Source organism: Trichogramma pretiosum, unplaced genomic scaffold (assembly GCF_000599845.2).
Source record: "Trichogramma pretiosum strain Unisexual culture from Peru unplaced genomic scaffold, Tpre_2.0 scaffold52, whole genome shotgun sequence".
NCBI classification, from domain to species: Eukaryota; Metazoa; Arthropoda; class Insecta; order Hymenoptera; family Trichogrammatidae; genus Trichogramma; species Trichogramma pretiosum.
In genome coordinates, this window is record NW_019641695.1 from 1,185,852 (window position 1) to 1,206,984 (window position 21,133).

A 21,133-nucleotide genomic window follows, 5' to 3' on the forward strand; every position below is an offset into this window, starting at 1 on the left:
TATCCGTTTTTTATGAAAACAAATTTTTTTATCACATTTAAATAGCACTCAAGACCTCAGACTTATTCATAAGTTAAACTGATTCATGCTATGATTTAAGTACTTTACAAATCAGTTTTTAATTGAGATTCAGGAAGCAAAATTTTTTCTCCAGGTTTAAAAGCTGGCATTCCAAGATATGGACAACTAGCGCACCGAAAAGCATCTCCGAGGTAGCACTGTAAATCAAAATGATATTTTACTTTATGTTTTACCAATTCATTTTGCAGACTCATTAACTTACACTTCCACAAGAAGATTTTGGTTGTTCAGTAGCAACTTTTTCTCCTCTTAATTCTTCAGCCAGTCCACAAGAACAATCTTTACATGCTTTTTTTTTCCCTGTTGTACTACAAACTATTTTAAAAAAATAAATAGTCAGTTTTTTATAATTTAATATAATAGTAGATTACAATAAATTATTTTCAAAAAGAATAATCTAGATTGGTTTACAAAAAGTTACCTTTTAAGTTAGAATCAATTGGTTTTTTGAAATCTTCATCATCTAAAAGAAAATCTTCATCGATTAAATCATCATCAAAATTTGAATCTACTTTCCAAACATTAGCTGCTGGTTTTTTAGATGTAAGTTGAACACTAGATCCAATCTGTCAAGTTCGATGTAAATTAAATAATTAAAATTAATACATTACTTGAATTAGTTATTGGTGAACGAACTTTGAATTATTTTTGTACCTCAAATGATGGTTTTTCTGCTATCACTTCTATATCTTGATTACCATCTATTTCCTTTATAACATGGGTTTCTTTATTAGGCAATAAGAATCCATTCAGCTTCAAGCGAGTGATCAAATCTAGAGGCTCATGACTTTTATGATATCGCTCTCGAATGGCTAACTGACCTTTAGGTTTTAAGACTTTCATCAAATCTAAAAGTATACTGTCAGAATGGTAAAAAGACATCAGAAATCCAGAAAAAACCACATCAAATGCTGCAATGTATTCATCTGAAAATATAGATAAACCAATTATGATAGTAGATATTAGCTCAATCAAAATTGTTTACAGTATGAAATCTTACTTGTTTTTAGGTTATTCACTTTTTCAAGTACAATTTTACTAGAGTCTCCCAAAGATTTTCTTAAATCTGGTACAAACGTTTTTTCCAGTTCTGCTGAAGCCTTCTCTGATTCATATAATACAAGAACATCATCGTTTTTTTTTACGTAACGATCCATCATCTTTATGACCTTACGCGATTGAAGAATAAACAAATAACAAAAATAAAATTTAAAAGGAACAGATTTGAGGGTCAATATCAAGAATTAGCGTTCTAGTCTGCGTAGAACTGTTCACGTCTGCAGGTTTGGTTTGCGGAACGTGCGCGTGAGAATTTGACGCAAGCAGACGCAATAAGCCTATATATAATAGAGCAGCCAGCAAATCACAATACAGTCACAATTATCGAGTTACATGTATTTCACTCGCATGCATAAAATCTAAGTGAATGAATTACAATACTTAGCTATTCATAACTGCATTGTGCATAACGATCATGCAGGCAAGATAAAACAACTTTTAAGTAAAATACAATAATTTTGGAATTTGAGCTTTTTCAACATAGAAAAAGTATGCATACAATTAAATTATTAGGCAATTTTTATTTCAAGTAATATAAATATTTTATTGTCATAGACACAAAAATATGTACAAATACAATTCAATAATATAAATGATAAAAATACTAATAAATTTTAATAACCTATTTTTCTATGGAAATTAAGTTTAAGTAAAATTAGTTCACTTCAATTTCTAGCTGTTCATGCTCTTCCATATCTTGATCTTCTTCCATCATTTCCACATCTTCATCTGAAGCTGTCTTTTTCTGCTTACGCATAGCAATAGATGAATCATCTTCCATGTTTTCCATCTCTTCTTCCAATTTCTTTCTTTCTTTAAGTCCAGCAGCAGGTGAACGAATAAGAGACATGTCTCTTTGGACTTCTTTGATGTCCTTTTCTCGTTCAATTTCAACACCCTTAAGGAGGCGTTGCATAATGTGTGCGTTGGATCTCTTTTGCTTAATTTTCTCTATCTTTTTAATTGCTTCAATAGTCTTATTCCACAATTCTCTGTTGTATTTGACTGGAACTTGTCTCCTAACTTCAAATTTAAGTGATGGATCTTCAGCCAACTCTTTACCCGCTGATTTCCTGAAAGCTTTAGTCCATTTAACCTTCCTTGGATTCTTCTTCTTTTTGAATGCTGCATGACATTTGGATCGACAAAACCTGAAGATCTAAAATATATGAATAAATTAGAAAAAAATCAATGAGATAACGCTAAATTGTAATACATTGAAAACAAAAAATTATCTTTGTTAGTATTAGAATATTAAAAGACTAATCATAGAGTAAATATATAAATAAGTACACATAATAAAATCTTGCTTCTGTCTCAACTCTGAACTTAAAATATAAAAGTAAATAAATGTAAAGATAGAAACAATAAAAAATTATTGACAGATGGTGTATGAAAAAAAAAAAATTACATGGTTGCCTCAGGTAACCTAGAAAGGATAGTCTTAAAAATATTTTTTTAGGTTTAAAAGCAAACATTATCTTACTTTGCAATCATTGCGAACAAATTGGATTCCATGTCCTGGATATATACGAGAGGAACAAAAATAACAAATTTCAATTCTCATTTTTAATTAATTTTGTTGCAATAGCAACTCGCGGCTTGATCAGTATAACAAAACACGAGTGTAGACTAGAGTTACTGACACGTGCTTTTGGTCACGGCACTCCAATGTTCAGGCAAGTCTGGATAGCCTATAGTAGGCGCTGTATGCATTGCGCAGTGCGCATGTATAGATTGTGGAATTGCATTTATTGTCTTGACTGCGGCATGGAAATGATAATGAGTAAAGCACCAACTTTGTAGAATTGAATGAACATTTTTTCGCGACGAAAATGAATTATTATATATTTATAGGGCAATAAAAATGATCTAAGACGTAATCAATGAAGAATGGACCAAATATGCCCTCTCGCCATAATTATATTTATCGATTTTTTGAAAATCTATCATTAACATAAAAATTCGCCAAAAAATTGTTGAATCATTAAAAAACACGGTTCTTGTAAAATTAACCAGATCCAAAATATTGTGATAGTTTGTTAACCAAGACACTTTATTGTTAGGGGCTTTCCATTAATTAATAAATTTTCAAGAGTCGAAGTGATGATTCATTGTATTTTTTTATTTAATTTTCTGCTTCACACAATTTATGTTTCATTATTTTTAATCAAAGAATGTGAGCGCAAAGTAATTAATTTTTTAGGACAAATTTCTTTACTCAAACGTCTATTGTTATATATTTATAACAATTCAATATATATTTATATATTTCAATATTTATATTTATATATTGCATTGTTTTAAAATAAAAAGCTTTTTATAAAAAAATAAGGCCACTCGGTCGAGTTTGGAAACAGTTACACTTTCGCTAGAAGAAATACTGAAACAACTTTTGGAAATATTCATTTGAAGATTTATTTGAAAAGTTTGAATTTGGAGTTTATGGGCATCGAAACGATGAAAAACTTAATTACCCCGACGGAAATTTTTCTCATGAGAAAGTTTTATAAAGTCTAAAAAAGTCTAAAAAAGTCTTAAAAAGTCTTACAAATGTTCGGATTTCGTACCCCTGATTAATGATTTTAAAGAGTTAATATAAGGGTTTTTAAAAATTCATAAAACCTTGTGGAGACTCAATTTTTTAGCAAAAATGTTAAGTTTTTTTTTTCATTTTCTTTATTTTTTCTATATTGTTCATATAGTTGCTTGTATAGTTTTTTCACCGTGACTTTTGGTGAGCGTGGATACCGATCAAAAAAGTCTTTAAAAATATTGAAAACTTTCATCAACACTATATAACTCTTTATAAAAATTATTTTAACTTGTATACATTTTTTAAAATTCAATAAGCGATTGCCTTAACCGTCTGAATATTTCTATTTAAATCATTTAAAACTCTTATAAAGTTTTATTAACTCTTAAAAATCATGGTACGAAATCCAAACATTTATAAGAATTTTTAAGACTTATTTAGACTTTTTAAGAGTTTTTAAGAGTTTTTAAGAATTAGAGTGGCGCTGAAATTTCCGTAGGGGTAGAGATCAAAATAAATTCTGATTATAGGAGGTTATTGAATTGCTAAAGAACATATGAAAGGATACGTTTATAACGATGAAGAATTCATGGAAAAGTACTTTTATTGTCATTTGCGATTATTAGAGGTGGCGTCGTTATCTCCGTATCAAAATCCACTGAGAAGAAACCTAAGAAGAGCAATGATTTCTTATATTACACGACTCATGTATTTATAGCTCAAGTATTTACAATTTCAATTTCATTAACAAATTGGCTTTAGAATACAATTAATGAAATACGATTGTTTCATGGATAATTTTGACTTTAACTTTCTATAGTTTGTTGCTTTGGATCAAGAATATAATGGGGATAGAAGTATGGAATTATTAGTCGATTTACTTTTTGAAATTATGGTTTTAAGGATAATTATAGTGATATTTTTAATGACGTTAAGAAAATTTACAAAGGCAAGTTCATAGATGAAATGTTATAAAACAAATTATAAAATTACTATATTAATAATAAAGATACCTTTTTTTTTTAATGAACGTGTTGCTGTAAAATGAGATTTGTTTTATAAATTTTACCCATCTAAATTAACATATTATTCCCGACATCACGATGAGCCAGAATTACAAAAAGTCATGTGTATGGATATGCGACTTGAATAGGTGTTTTCAGTAACTTTTTCGTGCAAGAAAAAAACTGAATAGAAATTAATGTATCGGAATACTTATAAAAATATAGATTATATCTTAAAGAACAATTTATTCTATCTATATCTCCTTCTTGGTATAAGTTCCATTTTACTCATCTTCCCTTGTTTAGCACCAGTAGTCGTGAATAAATATTTCAATACGAGTTTATAGAAATAACGGTATCAAGCGATGGACATTTTGGTATCAGTCGAGAAAAACATAAACATGCTGTTTTTTTACGTATATTAGCATGATGACGTTCGTATCGTGCGAATTGTTGCAGTACGCAGGTACTACCGCCCTAATGACTTTCATCGCTTTTATGGTCGGAAAATTCAACGTAATCTTGTAAGTTTGCTTGTACAATTTTTAATTCATTGAAAAAGCCGAAGTTATTGTAGCTACAGGTTCAATAAGTTATGGACTGCATGTCAAGATGTAAAAGTAAAACGAAATAAACAAACCGACGAACATGTGAACAAAATAATGACAAAGATAGCCGAGGATCACGAATTTTGCTGAGAAATAATTTTTAAAATTATTTCTTCTTACTTAAAACTTTATTTAATAATAATTTTTAACTTTGTTTGTAATTTTTTTAAGTACCTTAATATATGGTACTGTATACGTCTCAATTTTAAACATTTATTTTTAAGGATCAACCGACGTATTTCAGACATATCCCCCAAAATCTTCTTTTATTTATTTTACTCTTCGTTATGATTTCTATAACCCTTTTAGGTTTAATGGTCAGTACATTTCTTATAAAACTTTAAAAAACTATTATTTATGGCTCTATTGAAAGAATACTTCTTTGTAATTCTAGATGATTATCAATTTTAAAAGGAACAATACTCTATTGCGCTAAAATGGGTATAGAATCGTATCGGCTATTACGTTCGCAGCTTTTTTTTTAGTTGTGTTAGTCAACGATTAGAGAATATAAGTGATGAAATGTTTTACAGGAGGTTCTTTAAAAATCAAAATTTGTTAAATGACGACTTTAAATTATTAAATTGACTGCAGTTACAATTGCGCTTATTGTGTTAGTACAATCTTCTGACAAAAGCACATCAATTGCTGCTGTTTATCATGGCAAAAAGTTTATCACCTTGTGAATTAACAGCTGGACCATAATTATGCGCATAAGCTTTTTAAATTATTCATTGGTAATTTATAAGGTCGTATTGAAGTTTAACTCAAGTTTTTAATAATAATTTTTTTGAATTTGAATCTTTTTAGCTGATAAATATATCAATGTCATAAATAACCGTAATGATTTCTCTGGTATAATTGTATAAATAATTTATATTTGATCCAAAATAAGGAAAAAGCGTAGTGGATGATTAAAAATGATAATCATATGATTTTGAGGCGACGAGCTTGTTTATGTCGCAGATCATATCAAACGATCATGCAACGTACAGGACGTTCATAGTCGCTCGTTCTTCTTTCAAAGCCATGCTTAAATTGAAACGATTTAATGTTATTTTTTTATTCAAAATCAGTTCGAGTGAGAACTGCCTTTATTCATCATCAGATTTGGCGTAAAAAAATCAACTGTGTTGTCGAAAAAGTTGACAATACAGAGAGCCAGCTAAATCGCACTAAATAATAAATGCAACGATGTAGGATAAAGTTAAGCGATAATTCGCTCGGGCGAGCTGGTAGCAGCAAATACTTGGGTAGTAAGCAGAAAAGAGTTATTTAGCCCTGTGGAAATCAATGAGGTTCGTGCAGTTGTTTCGCTGTCTCGTCGCATGCACAGCGAGCTATAGAGAATACATCGCATACTAGATACAGGAGGGCAGGCAGCCAGAGCAACACAGTCTCGCACGTATACACGCATGGTATCGATTGTCGCTAATCCAATATCGAGGCCTACATGCCAAGAAGCAGCGGCAGCGGCACGTGTCCGTTGGGCGAGCATCGAGTTCAGTCTACCGCTCGGACACTGCCCCGGACTGCGGCCTCGACTTTACTTTCAGATAAGAAGCCATGTTCCGAACCCTGTGGAATTATTCCATGGTATCGCTGAGCGTGCTGCTGGTGTCGTTGGTTTTTCGACGCCACCTGCAGTCGCCAGCGAGCATCGTCGATCGGCCGCTGATCAAAAAATACGATTACATCGTTGGTAAGTGCAGGAGTCGCGGCCAATCGCTGCGATCGAGCTTGATCTTGATCGATCGTTGACAGTCGGCGCCGGTACCGCTGGATGCGTCCTGGCCTCTCGGCTCTCGGAGCAGGCCAACGCGAGCGTCCTCTTGCTGGAAGCCGGCGGCCTCTTTGGCTGGCTGTCGAACGTGCCCCTGGCTGCACCGGCCCTGCAGAGGTCGCAGGTCGATTGGAGCTACCAGTCGACGCCGCAGCTGCACTCGACCCGGGGAATGCTGAGCACTCGGCAGCGGCTGCCTCGGGGAAAGGGCCTGGGGGGCAGCGGCCAGCTCAACTATCTCGTGCACTCGTTCGGCCGAGTCCAGGACTACGCCGACTGGCCCAAAGGCTGGACGCATCCGGAGCTGCAGCCGTACTTCGACCGAGTGGCCCAGCGCATGTCCCTGACCGATCTGCCTCCCGAGTGGAAGTTGGCCGACGCCGCCCTCGAGGCCCAGCAGCTGCTCAACATCACCGTGCAGCGGGCCCAGAGCAGCGTGCGATTCGGCAAGCGCTGGGGCAGCCTCCAATCGCATCTGCAGCAGGCTTGGAACAGGCAAAACTTGCACATCGTCATGAACGCCCGAGTGACCAAGGTGGCTGGCCGCGATCCGGCTTAGGACGAACCTCGACGAGCTTTTAATTCGTTCGACGCTTGTATGCGCAGATACTCCTGGACGCGAACAACTCGATCGAGGGGGTGAGGCTTCGCTACGAGGACGACGGGACGCGCGACGAAATTCGAGCCGATCGCGAGGTCATCGTCTGCGCCGGTGCCATTGCCTCGCCACAGCTGCTCATGCTGTCGGGTATCGGTCCGAGCGACCAACTGCTAAAGCACCAGGTTCCGAGCAAGCCCTGCCTCGACTCTTTCTACTTTTCTCTCTTCCATCTCGATTCTCTTTGGACTTTGTGTGTATTTTGATTCGCAGATAACTGTGCAGCTCGAGTTGCCAGCGGTGGGCCAGAATTACGTGGATCACTTCACCACTCCGATGTACGGCTACCTCGAAGCCCCTGTGAGCATCACGTTTAATCGCGTCATGTCATTGCCGACGATCATGGATTACTTCGTTTTCGGCAACGGTAAGCAGGCCTTTATAATCCTCGCATCGTTACGCACGACTTTATAGGCGAGCGGGAGGTTACCCAAAAAACAGGGTTGACCGACCACGGAGAGGGGAGTGGGTAAACGACATGATTCCTTACGTATTTTTCGTCGCTGAATCCGAATATGAAATTTATTTTACTCTAAAATGACAGCGTCATGGAGAAAAACGCGATTTTCATGAAAATCGCGGTATAATGAATTTCTCATTTTTTCGAGTTCAACTCGCTGTAACTTTTTTTGTAGTAAATATTTTTTGATGAAATTTTAACAGCATATTCTAGCACTCAAAAGGAAGAAAATAGCGTCAAGCAGGTGTCGAAAAGTTTATTAGAACCGAAGATATGATTTTTTGAACATAAAAAACGCGAATTCATGAATTCTTAACTTCGGATTAAAAAGTTGAGTGACGAAATTTCGAAATTCAAAATATAAACTTCACAGCACTAAAATATATAGTATAAGGAAGTTTTTGGTAAAATTTGAGATCAAAATATCAATTAGGGAAGAAATGGCAAGAGTTTCAATATTAGCGCACCGAGCGCGCGCTCGCCGCGCGTGCAGCGCAGCAGCCGCCTCGCCGGCTAGCGTTGCGCGTTGGCCCGTGTAATGGTGCATACAGTTTAATAATTAATATATGAAATCCATTTAATTGTTTTTATTGAACATATGGTCAAATCTCAAAATAAAATTCCGTTTCGTTAACAAAAAAAGGTGAAATTTTTTTTTGCGTGCCCAGTGGCCCGGACCCCCGCAAATTCTTCATAGGACCTCCAGGAGTGAAAAAAAACGCGTGAACATGAAATTTGTAAATAGTTAGTTTTTTTTGGGTCACTTTTGTGTTTTAGATGCCGAAAAGCCATCTTTTCACGCAAATACGACTTATTGCTCGATTTCCAAGTCGTTGAAAAAGTATAAAAAATCATCTAAAAATTTTAACTGACCACTGTATTCGATAGGAAATTTCCTCAGCTTTCTCATGGTGCAGTTGGATTTTCCGATTAATTTCATTTTCCCAAGGAAAAATCAAAAATAAGCCATAGAAAGCACTTTTTCCGTACTACATTTTTCGACATATTTAGCCCTCAATGTTTGATGGCGATTTTCGTGGTGAAATTTGGATATTTCGGAAAATCAAATAGTACCATCGGAAAGCTGAGGAAATTTCCTATCGAATACAGTGGTCAGTTAAAATTTTTAGATGATTTTTTATACTTTTTCAACGACTTGGAAATCGAGCAATAAGTCGTATTTGCGTGAAAAGATGGCTTTTCGGCATCTAAAACACAAAAGTGACCCAAAAAAAACTAACTATTTACAAATTTCATGTTCACGCGTTTTTTTTCACTCCTGGAGGTCCTATGAAGAATTTGCGGGGGTCCGGGCCACTGGGCACGCAAAAAAAAATTTCACCTTTTTTTGTTAACGAAACGGAATTTTATTTTGAGATTTGACCATATGTTCAATAAAAACAATTAAATGGATTTCATATATTAATTATTAAACTGTATGCACCATTACACGGGCCAACGCGCAACGCTAGCCGGCGAGGCGGCTGCTGCGCTGCACGCGCGGCGAGCGCGCGCTCGGTGCGCTAATATTGAAACTCTTGCCATTTCTTCCCTAATTGATATTTTGATCTCAAATTTTACCAAAAACTTCCTTATACTATATATTTTAGTGCTGTGAAGTTTATATTTTGAATTTCGAAATTTCGTCACTCAACTTTTTAATCCGAAGTTAAGAATTCATGAATTCGCGTTTTTTATGTTCAAAAAATCATATCTTCGGTTCTAATAAACTTTTCGACACCTGCTTGACGCTATTTTCTTCCTTTTGAGTGCTAGAATATGCTGTTAAAATTTCATCAAAAAATATTTACTACAAAAAAAGTTACAGCGAGTTGAACTCGAAAAAATGAGAAATTCATTATACCGCGATTTTCATGAAAATCGCGTTTTTCTCCATGACGCTGTCATTTTAGAGTAAAATAAATTTCATATTCGGATTCAGCGACGAAAAATACGTAAGGAATCATGTCGTTTACCCACTCCCCTCTCCGTGGTCGGTATGTCCCCTTTCTAAGCGACTTTTTGGCAACCTCCCGCTCGCCTATTAGGACTTGTCGCGCGTCCACAAATGTATTTGTGATCGGCGCTTCGACTATAAAGTACGCGTCGCTCGCTCGAGTAATCTCAGTTTGTTCATGTAGGGCTTCTAGCGACTAATGGAATCATGGCGATCGCGCGTCTCGACACGAGCGCGGTCATTCTCGCGGCGATCGGCACCGCCAACGAAAAGTTGCTCAAAGACATATCCGATTATCGAACCGATGTAAGCTGAAAATTCGTCCCGACCACAGTAGCCCCTAGCGCTACGTGATTTTGTCATATCTGCCGCTTTGATTGCGCAGACTTTCAGATCGATGTTTCCGACTTATAATTCGACGGACAGCGAGGGTTTCACCTTCATGTCGCTCTGTCATCAGCCCAAGAGTCGGGGCAACGTCAGCCTCGCTTCGAGCAGCATCGACGACCAACCCAACATCGAGCCGGCCTACCTCGAGCACCCGGACGACGTGAATTGCTCGATCAAAGCCATACGCCTGGGTCTGGCCATAATCGACACGCCCAAGTTCCAGGAGCTCGGCGCCAGGCCTCATCTGCCCGACTTTAAGGAATGTCGACACTTGCCGCAGGACTATCATGACGACGATTATGCCGAGTGCGTCGTCAAAGTCGCCGGCATCACGGGACACCATCCGAGCGGTACCTGCGTCATGGGAGAGGACCGGCTCGACAGCGTCGTCGATCTGTCCTTGAGGTCAGATAAATTAATCAAACCAATTCTGTATTGAAAAACTAGCTTTTATTATAAAATCTAAACAATCGTAGATCGCAATCGTTTTTTTTTTATTTCATCAGCAGTACATTAGTTTTATAAACTTTCAAACGTTTATTCTCAATTTCGTTGGCTATAATAAACTCTCGTGGCTCTTCGCTTTGATTTACAATCAACAGGGTGCACGGTGTCGAGGGCCTAAGAATAGTCGACGCCAGCGTGTTACCAGGCCCAATATCGGGTACACCGAATTCTCTCATCATTGCACTGGCCGAGAAAGCAGCCGACTTGATAATCGGCCTAGTCGACTCACATTAGCGACTCCCAACAGTTGTACAGATAGTTCATTGGTGCGTGTGTGTGTCTGTGCTTTTGCAATTTTCCAAGATATAATATCCCTGGCTTACATTGTGTTAAATGTAGAAATTTTCATATACATAAATAACATACATAAATAGTGCGAACAAGACGTATACGTATAAAATTGATGAAAATTTCGACGCGTATATGTATTGATTGGTAGTTGAATCGGCGATCATATACATTAATTCACAAGCAGATGTTAATTAATGTGAATCTTTGTTATCCAATATAAAGACATTTTACGCTTCCTGTCGGATACAAGTACTTGAATTGTGGGTTTCCCATTAATTGTTTTCTAAATTTCAATTTTTATCAATGCATATAATGTAACAAAGAAGACTTTGTGCGGGCATCAACAGAGCATCGAGAGTTGTATGTAAATATCACAATGAATATAGTTATCGCTAATATTTCTCTTGTACAACTTATTCAATGAATTTAAAGTCATTGTACATAATATGTATTTTTCGATATTTTTTCAATTTTACTATGTACACAATAATAACTAAATAAATATTTGATGAATATAATTCATAATCACCTAGTTGTTAAAAACTGTCACCTATAATATAAACATTTCATAATTAAAATTACAAGTCAACCCTTTTTTTATGGCCATTCCCTTACGCAACATATTTTAATTGAATATGTTTATAAATCTCGGATAGCAAATGGTAATAAACAAAAAGAATTAAATTTTTCTATTCCATTCCAGATAAAACATGATTAAATAATCATTATTATGCAGTGTTTGTACGAGCGTTTAGTGCAAGAAAGCAATATTTTTTAATTAGATTTTAATTATCAAAATTTTCAATATAATTTATCTATAACATTTCAGTATGTGATGTGAATTGTTTACATAAACTTTCATCATACAACATTTTTGAGCGATAATATCGTTTCTCGATGTACACAATAATCAAGCAGATTTTTAACTAAGGCCAAAAAGTAAGATCAATTAACGTTTTCTTCAACTACTATTCATTAAATTACTTTAATTATTCGATTCGTTTATAAAATAATTACTTTTGTAGCTTAGAATTATAGTTCAGAAAATTCTCTTTGCAACACCATAATTTAGTAATATTTTACCGTCCTTAATAATAACTGTACAAGTTCATCAACATAAAATCAAAATTATCAAAAAAATATTATAATCATTAATTTGAATAATAGTGTATTACTAATAATAGCTAACAACGAAACATTCATGTTTCCATAAAAATAATTTAAACTTCAAAATTACATTCAACGTTAAAAAAAAAAGAAAAAAAAACACAACACTATGCAGCATACATACTCTGTTTCTATCTGAACTTTTTCTATCATATAAGTTTATAAAAAAAAAAAAACATTAGAAAAATAAATCTATATCCCACCAAGCGCATTTCAATAATTTGTAAATATAATTTTTCATATAAAACACGACGGGTTTAAAACGCTATTTAAGTTATGTAATTCCTGTCTGAAGGAATTAACTTTTTGGCCATGAATATTGCTAATCCACAAATATTTTGTGCAACATTTTTTAAAATGGTTATTATCATTCATCAAGATGAAATGACAAGTTACAATAATACCTTTTACAAACGAATTATTTCAGAGTTTTGCCTTTTCGTCATTTGAAATTGGAATGATGTATGTATATAATTATTTACATGTATGTCAATTCGTTATGTGCCACTATAAGAAGACATAATCTTACATCAATGAACTTATTCATTAACTGCTTCAATGAGTTAGAATGTTCATAACAAGCTCAGTTTTTGACAACAATTATTATCGTTGATTTGAATTTCCAGTGAATTGCAGTAAGCAACCCACAGCACCAAAATATCCCTGCAAATTTAAAGAAATGGTCATTACATTTATATTTATAAACATGGTTTCTTTATTTATATATTTCAAAATACCTCATGTTCTAAAAATAAGGCTTTTAAAGTTCCTTTTGACCAGTAATCCATTGCTGAGGCAAGTAATTTCATTGATATTGGGTTAACTCGCAAAAAGTTTCCAACAAATACCACCTTCAATTAATGTAACATTTAATTAATATTTATATATCATAAATCCATTTACATCCTATCCTATTATATCATTTATCCGTTTACATAAGAAAACAATACTAACCCTTTCAATTTTTTCATTTAGGGCACACATTCTGGTGATGGAACCAATATTATTTGTAATTGTTACAAGCGTTGCTCGAGCTAAGTCCTCTCTTGATACAGTATTCCGCCTGTCTTTGGAATTCATCTGGCCGAAACTACAGACATCGTTAAGACTTCAAATACATGTAAATATTAGAATAAAAAAACACTATAAGACCCATCTACAAGAAGTGATTTATAATAATGAAAAAGTTAATGTAGAAAATAACAGCAAATATAAGGCGAAACACTTTTTAACAGCTATACTTATTACAGAGAAAATAAATATTAAAGAGCATGATCCATAAATAATTGATTAAATGTAATCATGAAATGAAATTGTTATATTTTTAATTTCATGCATGCTACGTAGAACTTGGTATGTACAACAGTAGATTGATTTATTTATTGATATACCTGCTAGCAACAAGATCTCCAGGTAATCCAAATCTGGAGTAATCTCCTCCATAAATATCTTTAACTAATTTATCTACTCTTGTGCTGTCTCCACTTGTTGCTAATTCAATAGCTTCTTCAAAAGAATTACATCCAGTAAGTAAACAGCATAATCCTAAAAATGTACCTCCACCCAAACTAAAAAGAGGTATGAAATGTATAATAATTTTATTTAAAAACTTGGCTTAATATTTTAATTAATAACTAATACCTGGTACCACTTATTCTTCTATAGTCATTTGGTCCTTGCACAGCAAGTATACTGACACCAGATCCAATATTAACAAGCTAGAAATTGTTTTTAAGAATTATATAATTATTTCAATAAATATAAAGATATTTTATAGTACTAACCAGAAAAGGATATGGTTTGGAAAAATCATATGGTACTTTTTGGCATTTTGATTCATCTGTAGGTTCAGACCAATAGTAGCATTCATGAGGGTTTGTTGCATCAATGTACAACATGCCTCTAATAAGGCTATCAAGTTCATCAAATTTGGCTAAACTGAGATTTACTTCTTGATTGAAATTTTCTTCAAACTTGTAAGCTCCACCACCAGTCGCACAGACTGTTGTGACTAATGTAGCCATTCCTTTAGCTTTAGCCAGGGCCAAAAAGTTTCCCATTTCACTTGTTGGAAAACGGATAAAGTGCAGAGTACCTCTTCGGCCTCTAATGCATACATCGTCCATCTATTGGTAATAAAGAGTATAAGTATGAATGTAATTATTTACGCTATAATATCTACATACTTGAAGATGTGCATCTCGATGACCAGTTTTTCCATATGCTGAGTTTTTTGTCAAATATTGACGAATGTTTTTTAATGTTTCTACTTCAGCATCAGCTTCGTCTTTTGTGATATATTTTGGTTCAAAGTATACTAATTTTGTAAGAGTTCCTCCAATATCCATGCCAAACCATGGCATAGCTAAAAACATTTCCACATTTTAAAATCAAACAAGGTAATTTAAAATATATATAATACTAGAAATACTGCAAATAAGGGGGTTTCTAGCAATGTTCATAAAAAGTCATACATAACAATACACAAGTTTACAACTGTAAAAAAATCAGTTTTCATTTAATCTCATTAAAATCCATATTTAATGATTTTTAATACTTTAATTGATTTGATTCAACTGATCTTGAACTTCTAAAATATTTTAATGTATTAATCATGTTAAAAATGTCAATCTACTATCTACTTATTTTTGTTATTGATTATATTGTACACACAAAAAAATTACATGAAAGTTATTAACACACTACTCTTTTTAAAACAAATTTCTGAGGGGATTCAACAGTATATTAGATAAAATGTAAAGGTTGCTAATTCAAGCACACACATACAATTCCCAGACTCACAGGGTGGTGAGTTTATCTTGGATTGCTTATTCGATACTGGAGCAACATCAGGATAGCCATTTGAAGCCATGATTTCTTCATAAATATAATTCTCACAGTTCTGAGGTCTCATATTTAATTTTGTAAACTAAGCTTATGCAGTTGTTTTCTTCAGATGGATTTTTAACTGGAAATAAATAAATTTTATTATTTTAATGTAAAATTATTTTCTATCAACTATGTGATAGATTAAGTGTTAACAGCATTTTGATAAATAATAATTTTTTAGGTAATTAAGACCAACAATATTACTACATTTAGAATATGTCATGATTATTATCTCATCTTATATCTATAATGAGTCAGTAAATATAATGTCAAGTCAGACTACAATCATTTTGAAAATCAAGACAATTTTAAAGGCCAACATGAATAACGCAGAAATTTAAATCGCAAGAATTAGCATACTTCGAAGCGCCAATATAATATTCTCACTAGCATGTCAAGATGAGCCACTCAAAGATAAATTTTATTCCAAAAAATTTTGTTTCCTTATTATTAATAGAATGTTCTTGTATCGTTTATATAATCCAATTACAAATAAAAATATCATTGAAATATTTTTTGTTCAGAATCAATTTTCAAATTTTCAAAAAATCGATAAAACATGTCAGAGTCAGTATATCAAAATTAGCTGTCTACGTCAGCCAGTTATAATCCACCATTCACTTCATTATTTAAAACATATTTAGAGAACAGAAACACATAAATGGATTTTGACAAAAAAATAGATTAAAAATATTAGGATTTTTACTAAGATAATCTTGCTAAAACAAACTATTTAACTGAGAAGAAGAAAATAATTTTAAATGCCTATTTTGACTTGCGACCCATTGCTGTACGAATTGTAAATTTAAATTAGTACAAAGATAATCTAGTGAAATAAAAAAAGTATAGTCTCTGACAAAAATATAAAAATTTGTGTGCTATATAACTTTAGATCATTTAATGTTTTTTAATAGTACCAATGATGGAAAGTTATTTTCATCACTTGAACAAAGCAAATTTATCGTCTGTAAAAAAAGTATAATAATTTTTTTTCATTTTCCTCGAAACAAATATGAGAATTCTATTGACTTAACTTGAGCTCAATAGTTTTCTCTGATTCTATTTAAACACAAATTCGTTCAGAAGTTTTTACATAAGTGCATTATGACACGTAAAATAAGTTTTTGTTGCATTATAATGGATGTTCATAAGAAATGAATTTTAATGCAAATGACTTTGCAATAGACAGCTACTCTTGACATTTGACTTGATACTGTACGGTTGATATCAAAACAATAAAAAAATATTTTTATCTATCAATTAATACTTTTGATTTAACAAAAAAATTGTGTGAATGCTTAAGCAAATGGTGTAATGTCACTGTCATCAGTGAATAAAACATGTGCGTTAAAAATGCTTCTTCAATGGTAAGCATTGAATATTCAAATGAAAATGTCTCTAAGTCAACGCATCATGGCCATAGTCGAAAAATTAAGTATTCTATAGTTTTGAGATCAATATCAGAAGAAAGTTCACATAAATACATATTAATGAAGTTCATGGAAAAAGTACGCGACTTTTACTTTCACATTGAGTAGGTAGCACAGCGATTTGCAGGCACCAGGTACTCGTCGAAATAAAAAAAGCAAAACTTTCTTCTTCGAGGTGCGTGTATACTTGCATGTATATAGGTATGCTACGTGCAAGAGCACTGTGTTGTGTGTACGTCTAATTGTAATAAGTATTTACAGCGAGCGTACGTTAAAAGACATGGCCAAGTCGTAATTAAAAGCGGAAATGTTGATAGGCACTTTGTTAGGAATATTGAAGAATGTTGAAAAAGTCGAGCTCGAGCGGAAATTCACCTGACACGATCATGTTATTATTTTCCAACGCAGATAAAAAGTCATTGGCTCGAGGAGAAGAAGCGGCAATCAGACGTGCGTCGAATAACAGCATCAGCAGTAGCAACAGCAGCAGTCACTAGCAGTAGATGCAAACATTGGCACAAAGCGGCTGTACTACAGCTATAGTAAGAGTATGTTGCTAGCTGTTTTAGATCTGACTAAGAGCAAGATCGAGCATTAGTGTCATGTTATTTGGCTTGCTCTAGGCTGCGCAACTCGAGCACGTAACCTCCCTCGCAGAACCCGCGAAGGTCTCGTCGAACGGTCGCGTGTGCAGACACCGAGCACACTCGACGAAGCAGAGGAACGCGCGCCTCGAACGGCACAGCAACTAGCGAGTCTCGACCACGTTAACTTTTATTATTATATATGAAAAGATATGTGTGTGCAGCGTTTAGCAGTAGGCGAACACTCGTGGCTGGCCGCGCGCGCGCCTCGATCCCGCAAATCGCTGCCGAGACTGAACGGCGATTACGCGAACGCTGCGAGCTGACTGACACGAGCGCACGGCGCACGACGACGCGATAGGCCGCGAGAGGCCCGTCGTCCTATAGCAATAGCTGCCTGGCGCTCTGCTGATGTCGCGACAGTCACCTATATAATACATTTTGCCTGGCTCTCGCGAGTCGCATTCGCACTTTGCTCAGCTTATTTGACTATGATGACGTTTGTCGGGGGAATCGTACGATGTGCGCCGCAGCTCGTTCTCGTTGTACACACACGAGAGCGAGGCACACGCGCTCTTCGTTCAGTTCCGCTCCACGCGGCCCATATGATTAAACTTTGTAAATAATACTCGAGAAGAAGGAAATGGAGAGGGGATTGGACGCGCACGAGCCGATGATGCTGTCAAAAGGATGATTATATCATTTATTCCTAATTTGAGATATGCCGAAATTGTCGCCGTCGAATCACGCATTTGTCGACCTTTCGCTGCTCTCTCGGCTGTGCTGCTACGTGCACGTGGAGAATCGCTGAACGCGACTTTTGACAAATTCATTTCTCTCTCTTTCTCGCACATTTCGAGATCTCTCGTAGATAAAACCGCGGCATATTAAATAAAGAACAGCCGAGATAATTATTTATCATTAACTTTTTTCCATGTCAAACGGTATCAACGTGCAATGCGAGCTGCTTTATCGGCCTGTATAAGTAATACAATCGTTTTTGTTTACTTTAGTCAATGAGAAATAGAACTGAAACGAACACTAGAAATATGTAGGTTGCAATTATCAAACGTATTGTCAATGATGTCTTTGGAACAATAGAAAACAAGTCGACTTTTCCTCAATTTCGTCCCCTCTCGCAACTCTAGCTCGTACGGCATGTTTCCATTTGATTAAGCTTATTCGCAAACTATACATATATACAGGAATACGTAGTAACAATACTTGAGCGTGATTTCGTAAAAAATCATTGCCATAGTACATACCGATCTTCTCTCAGCAAATATCTCTCTATACTTGTTTTTCGGTTTAAAATGGCGAGGAGGAAAAAATTGGTTAAACTGATCGTTCAGCGGATGATAATTCATTCGCATCGTCAAATTGTTAGAAGAACGTTGAATATCTCTGAATGCGCGAGTATATAATAATTTAAGCGATAAAGTCTATGAAACCTTCGATGCATCCGGAAAGTGCATTAATTTGCGCTGCTGGCCAAAAATAGATTTTTTACGTAATAACTATCTCGTAATAGACGCATTAACCATCGCGTTGCAGCAATCACTGATCGTTAAGAATCATTTCACTGTACAACGAGGACACTCTAATCTCTTGTCTTTTTTTCTTCTCGAGCAACGAGAATATTTGTCACCGCGAGACATGCGTCAAAGCGTCATTGTAAAACTCGAAAAAACAAGTCCATTAAACCTTTTCTCATTATTACACGTTTCTCGTGTTTTGATCGTTCTTTGTTTTTTCCCGCTCGCTCCCGGACGAAGCAAAATAAACGCGGTACAAAACGTTCAAGGCAAAGTCACCGAGTACCGGCGAAATAATATCGATCGCTACAATAGGTCTGCGTGCGTGAAAACGTAAAACGTAAAAAGCGGCTCAGCCGACGTTGGCCATATCGATCTAACCTATCGGCTATCGCTCATCATCCGCCTCCAGGACTGCTCAAGTGCAATGGACGAGTGCCCGAGTCTGGACCATCCCGCGGGCAAATACATGCGCCAAGTGCCCGATGGCTTGCACGAACTCAGCTCCGATATAGCGCGAGAGGTAAGCTATAGCTAAAAAGGACGTCGGCGGACGCGCGACTGCGAGTACACGAACCGGATCGGATCGATTTCAGGTTATTCGCTATCAGCCGGATGACATTTACAGCTTCGTTGCCGATTACTTGGCGAGTCTACTGATAACGCGAGAAAATGCCAAAGGTTCGCCATTGAAAGGGAAAATGTTTGAATAGGCCCAATAATCCATGTTCTTTCTCGCTCTTAACTTTATCCTCGGTCACGGGCGCGCAGTGGCCATGAAAGTCGTGAACAACGTGGTGATGAAGAGCGAGCACATAATCGATATTTTGTGCGGCACCGGCTTGAAATTGAAGGAGATCTCGGCGGTGGCGCCGAGGCTGCAGCAAGCTTTCAGGGTCTACCTCAACGCCATGGAGGACGGGAAGCTCGACTGCGGCTGCGACGGTTCGCGCTCGCGCTTATACTTCCCGAGCTTGGCCAAACCTCACGCGTCTCGATACTTTTTACAGACGAGGTGCTGTCGGAGCAAACGGAAGTGTCGCTCTACGACATACTCATGCATACCGGAGCGACTAAACGCCAAGCCGAGAAAGCAGCTGTCAAGATACAGGTAAGATACAGCCAACTCCGTCCAGCTCGTCGCAAGATTATCGCGATTTTTCTCTCGAAGGCGCTGTTTCGTGGCCACCGCGAGAGGATCGTGCTGGCCGAGCAGCTGGGTAAAGTCACTTGGCAAAAGGCCGCTACGGATACCATGGAGATTTTGAGAGGAACCGGAGTTACGATCAGCGAAGCTCACTTGGCCGCTACCATAATTCAAGTACTAATCTTATTTTAATTAGAGAATAAGAAATAACTGCTGAGTTGCTAACCTTTGCGGATTATAGACGGCGTATCGCGGCTACTACACCAGAAAGAAGCTGAGAGCCGCCAGAGCTGGTATGATGATAATGATTATACGAGTCCGACTCTCATAACACACTAACGCGCGTCGCGTCATTCCACCCGAATCTATAGCCCAATACATAGATCCGGAGAAGTGGCTACAGCAGATGTGGGAGCAAAAAGGTGTTACCTTGGAAATGGCCAACGAGGCTGCAACGGTCTTGCAGGTGACAAAATCATCCCATTTGCATATTTCGCTTACGTTAAATAACGGCATTGCGTGTGAGTTGTTTCTTTTTTTCTTAAAAGCGCGCCTATAGAAGTTACCGCGAGAGAAAGTTATCTGGCATGAGCTACCTCGTGCCGCAATACGACCAACAAATCAATCAAATGTTTGGCGCTCACATAGATGATTTTCCAAGTCGCTCAGGTGCGCTCGCGATTCTTCCTCCTTTCAATCTGATTTTCATCCATACACTATTTGAACAACGTCTTCTTTTTCAAAGATATTGATTATTACGGCGAATACGGTTCGGTGACGACCTTTAATTTTTCCATGGGTGAGCCCGATAAGTTGCCAGTCGACGATATGAACGCAAAGCCTAGCTCGTTCAGAGATGGCTTAGATGATTTCGATCAAGCAGAAGATAGTGGCGATATAAACGACGAAGAAAACAATGATGATGTTGGCGCAGCCGACGAATGAAACTCTAAGAAATTTACGTTTCTTAATGTACTGCTTATGCATACTTTATATGTACGCTCGTAAAAGAAACAGAGAGTATTGATAACTCTAAAAAAAAAAAAA

General features: G+C 36.1%; 5 protein-coding genes across 7 annotated transcripts; 2 read left to right on the forward strand and 3 right to left on the reverse strand.

Annotated features, from left to right (window-relative positions):
- Positions 1–10: 10 nt before the first annotated feature.
- Positions 11–1,398, reverse strand: LOC106650752 (anamorsin homolog). The gene is made up of 5 exons (XM_014368951.2): positions 1,082–1,398; positions 736–1,007; positions 503–647; positions 284–396; positions 11–218 (listed from the first exon to the last, which is right to left on the reverse strand). The coding sequence occupies exons 1-5, from the start codon at positions 1,239–1,241 to the stop codon at positions 105–107; spliced, it is 804 nt and encodes a 267-aa protein (XP_014224437.1). The 5' UTR covers positions 1,242–1,398; the 3' UTR covers positions 11–104.
- A 340-nt stretch (positions 1,399–1,738) lies between these two features.
- Positions 1,739–2,794, reverse strand: LOC106650731 (probable ribosome biogenesis protein RLP24). The gene is made up of 2 exons (XM_014368915.2): positions 2,627–2,794; positions 1,739–2,299 (listed from the first exon to the last, which is right to left on the reverse strand). Exons 1-2 carry the CDS (start codon positions 2,705–2,707, stop codon positions 1,796–1,798), a joined length of 585 nt encoding a protein of 194 aa, XP_014224401.1. The 5' UTR covers positions 2,708–2,794; the 3' UTR covers positions 1,739–1,795.
- Positions 2,795–6,854: 4,060 nt separating this feature from the next.
- Positions 6,855–11,428, forward strand: LOC106650715 (neither inactivation nor afterpotential protein G). Its single transcript, XM_014368889.2, has 7 exons — positions 6,855–6,990; positions 7,053–7,606; positions 7,678–7,854; positions 7,943–8,096; positions 10,331–10,452; positions 10,532–10,941; positions 11,139–11,428. The coding sequence occupies exons 1-7, from the start codon at positions 6,855–6,857 to the stop codon at positions 11,275–11,277; spliced, it is 1,692 nt and encodes a 563-aa protein (XP_014224375.2). The 3' UTR covers positions 11,278–11,428.
- Positions 11,429–13,094: 1,666 nt separating this feature from the next.
- On the reverse strand, positions 13,095–17,786 carry LOC106650753 (pantothenate kinase 3). Of its 3 annotated transcripts, none has more exons than XM_014368954.2 (9): positions 17,196–17,786; positions 15,304–15,469; positions 14,688–14,866; positions 14,286–14,627; positions 14,143–14,219; positions 13,893–14,069; positions 13,456–13,609; positions 13,239–13,352; positions 13,095–13,164 (listed from the first exon to the last, which is right to left on the reverse strand). In XM_014368954.2, the coding sequence occupies exons 2-9, from the start codon at positions 15,413–15,415 to the stop codon at positions 13,105–13,107; spliced, it is 1,215 nt and encodes a 404-aa protein (XP_014224440.1). In that variant the 5' UTR covers positions 15,416–15,469; positions 17,196–17,786; the 3' UTR covers positions 13,095–13,104. The 3 variants fall into 3 exon arrangements, with proteins under 3 accessions (XP_014224440.1, XP_014224439.1, XP_014224441.1); XM_014368953.2 differs by having other exon boundaries at positions 15,289–15,469; positions 17,196–17,782; XM_014368955.2 differs by having other exon boundaries at positions 13,456–13,591; positions 15,289–15,469; positions 17,196–17,777.
- Positions 17,787–19,233: 1,447 nt separating this feature from the next.
- On the forward strand, positions 19,234–21,085 carry LOC106650733. Its single transcript, XM_014368917.1, has 9 exons — positions 19,234–19,462; positions 19,536–19,620; positions 19,711–19,884; positions 19,950–20,050; positions 20,111–20,260; positions 20,328–20,379; positions 20,458–20,552; positions 20,635–20,755; positions 20,832–21,085. Exons 1-9 carry the CDS (start codon positions 19,367–19,369, stop codon positions 21,029–21,031), a joined length of 1,074 nt encoding a protein of 357 aa, XP_014224403.1. The 5' UTR covers positions 19,234–19,366; the 3' UTR covers positions 21,032–21,085.
- Positions 21,086–21,133: the final 48 nt, after the last annotated feature.

Bases quoted from the DNA above. Each gene is read 5' to 3' on its own strand.
- LOC106650752 (XM_014368951.2), bottom strand. From the start codon at position 1,241: ATGATGGATCGTTACGTAAAAAAAAACGATGATGTTCTTGTATTATAT. The intron at 1,008-1,081 runs GTAAGATTTCAT...CTATATTTTCAG, and splicing joins AGTGAATAACCTAAAAACAA to ATGAATACATTGCAGCATTT. The intron at 397-502 runs GTAACTTTTTGT...TTTTTAAAATAG, and splicing joins AATTGATTCTAACTTAAAAG to TTTGTAGTACAACAGGGAAA.
- LOC106650731 (XM_014368915.2), bottom strand. From the start codon at position 2,707: ATGAGAATTGAAATTTGTTATTTTTGTTCCTCTCGTATATATCCAGGA. The intron at 2,300-2,626 runs GTAAGATAATGT...CATATATTTTAG, and splicing joins TTGTTCGCAATGATTGCAAA to ATCTTCAGGTTTTGTCGATC.
- LOC106650715 (XM_014368889.2), top strand. From the start codon at position 6,855: ATGTTCCGAACCCTGTGGAATTATTCCATGGTATCGCTGAGCGTGCTG. The intron at 7,607-7,677 runs GTGGCTGGCCGC...TTGTATGCGCAG, and splicing joins TGAACGCCCGAGTGACCAAG to ATACTCCTGGACGCGAACAA. The intron at 8,097-10,330 runs GTAAGCAGGCCT...TTGTTCATGTAG, and splicing joins TTACTTCGTTTTCGGCAACG to GGCTTCTAGCGACTAATGGA.
- LOC106650753 (XM_014368953.2), bottom strand. From the start codon at position 15,415: ATGAGACCTCAGAACTGTGAGAATTATATTTATGAAGAAATCATGGCT. The intron at 14,628-14,687 runs GTATGTAGATAT...TATTACCAATAG, and splicing joins ATCGAGATGCACATCTTCAA to ATGGACGATGTATGCATTAG. The intron at 14,070-14,142 runs GTATTAGTTATT...ACCTCTTTTTAG, and splicing joins AGAAGAATAAGTGGTACCAG to TTTGGGTGGAGGTACATTTT.
- LOC106650733 (XM_014368917.1), top strand. From the start codon at position 19,367: ATGGACGAGTGCCCGAGTCTGGACCATCCCGCGGGCAAATACATGCGC. The intron at 19,463-19,535 runs GTAAGCTATAGC...GATCGATTTCAG, and splicing joins GCTCCGATATAGCGCGAGAG to GTTATTCGCTATCAGCCGGA. The intron at 20,553-20,634 runs GTGACAAAATCA...TTTTCTTAAAAG, and splicing joins AGGCTGCAACGGTCTTGCAG to CGCGCCTATAGAAGTTACCG.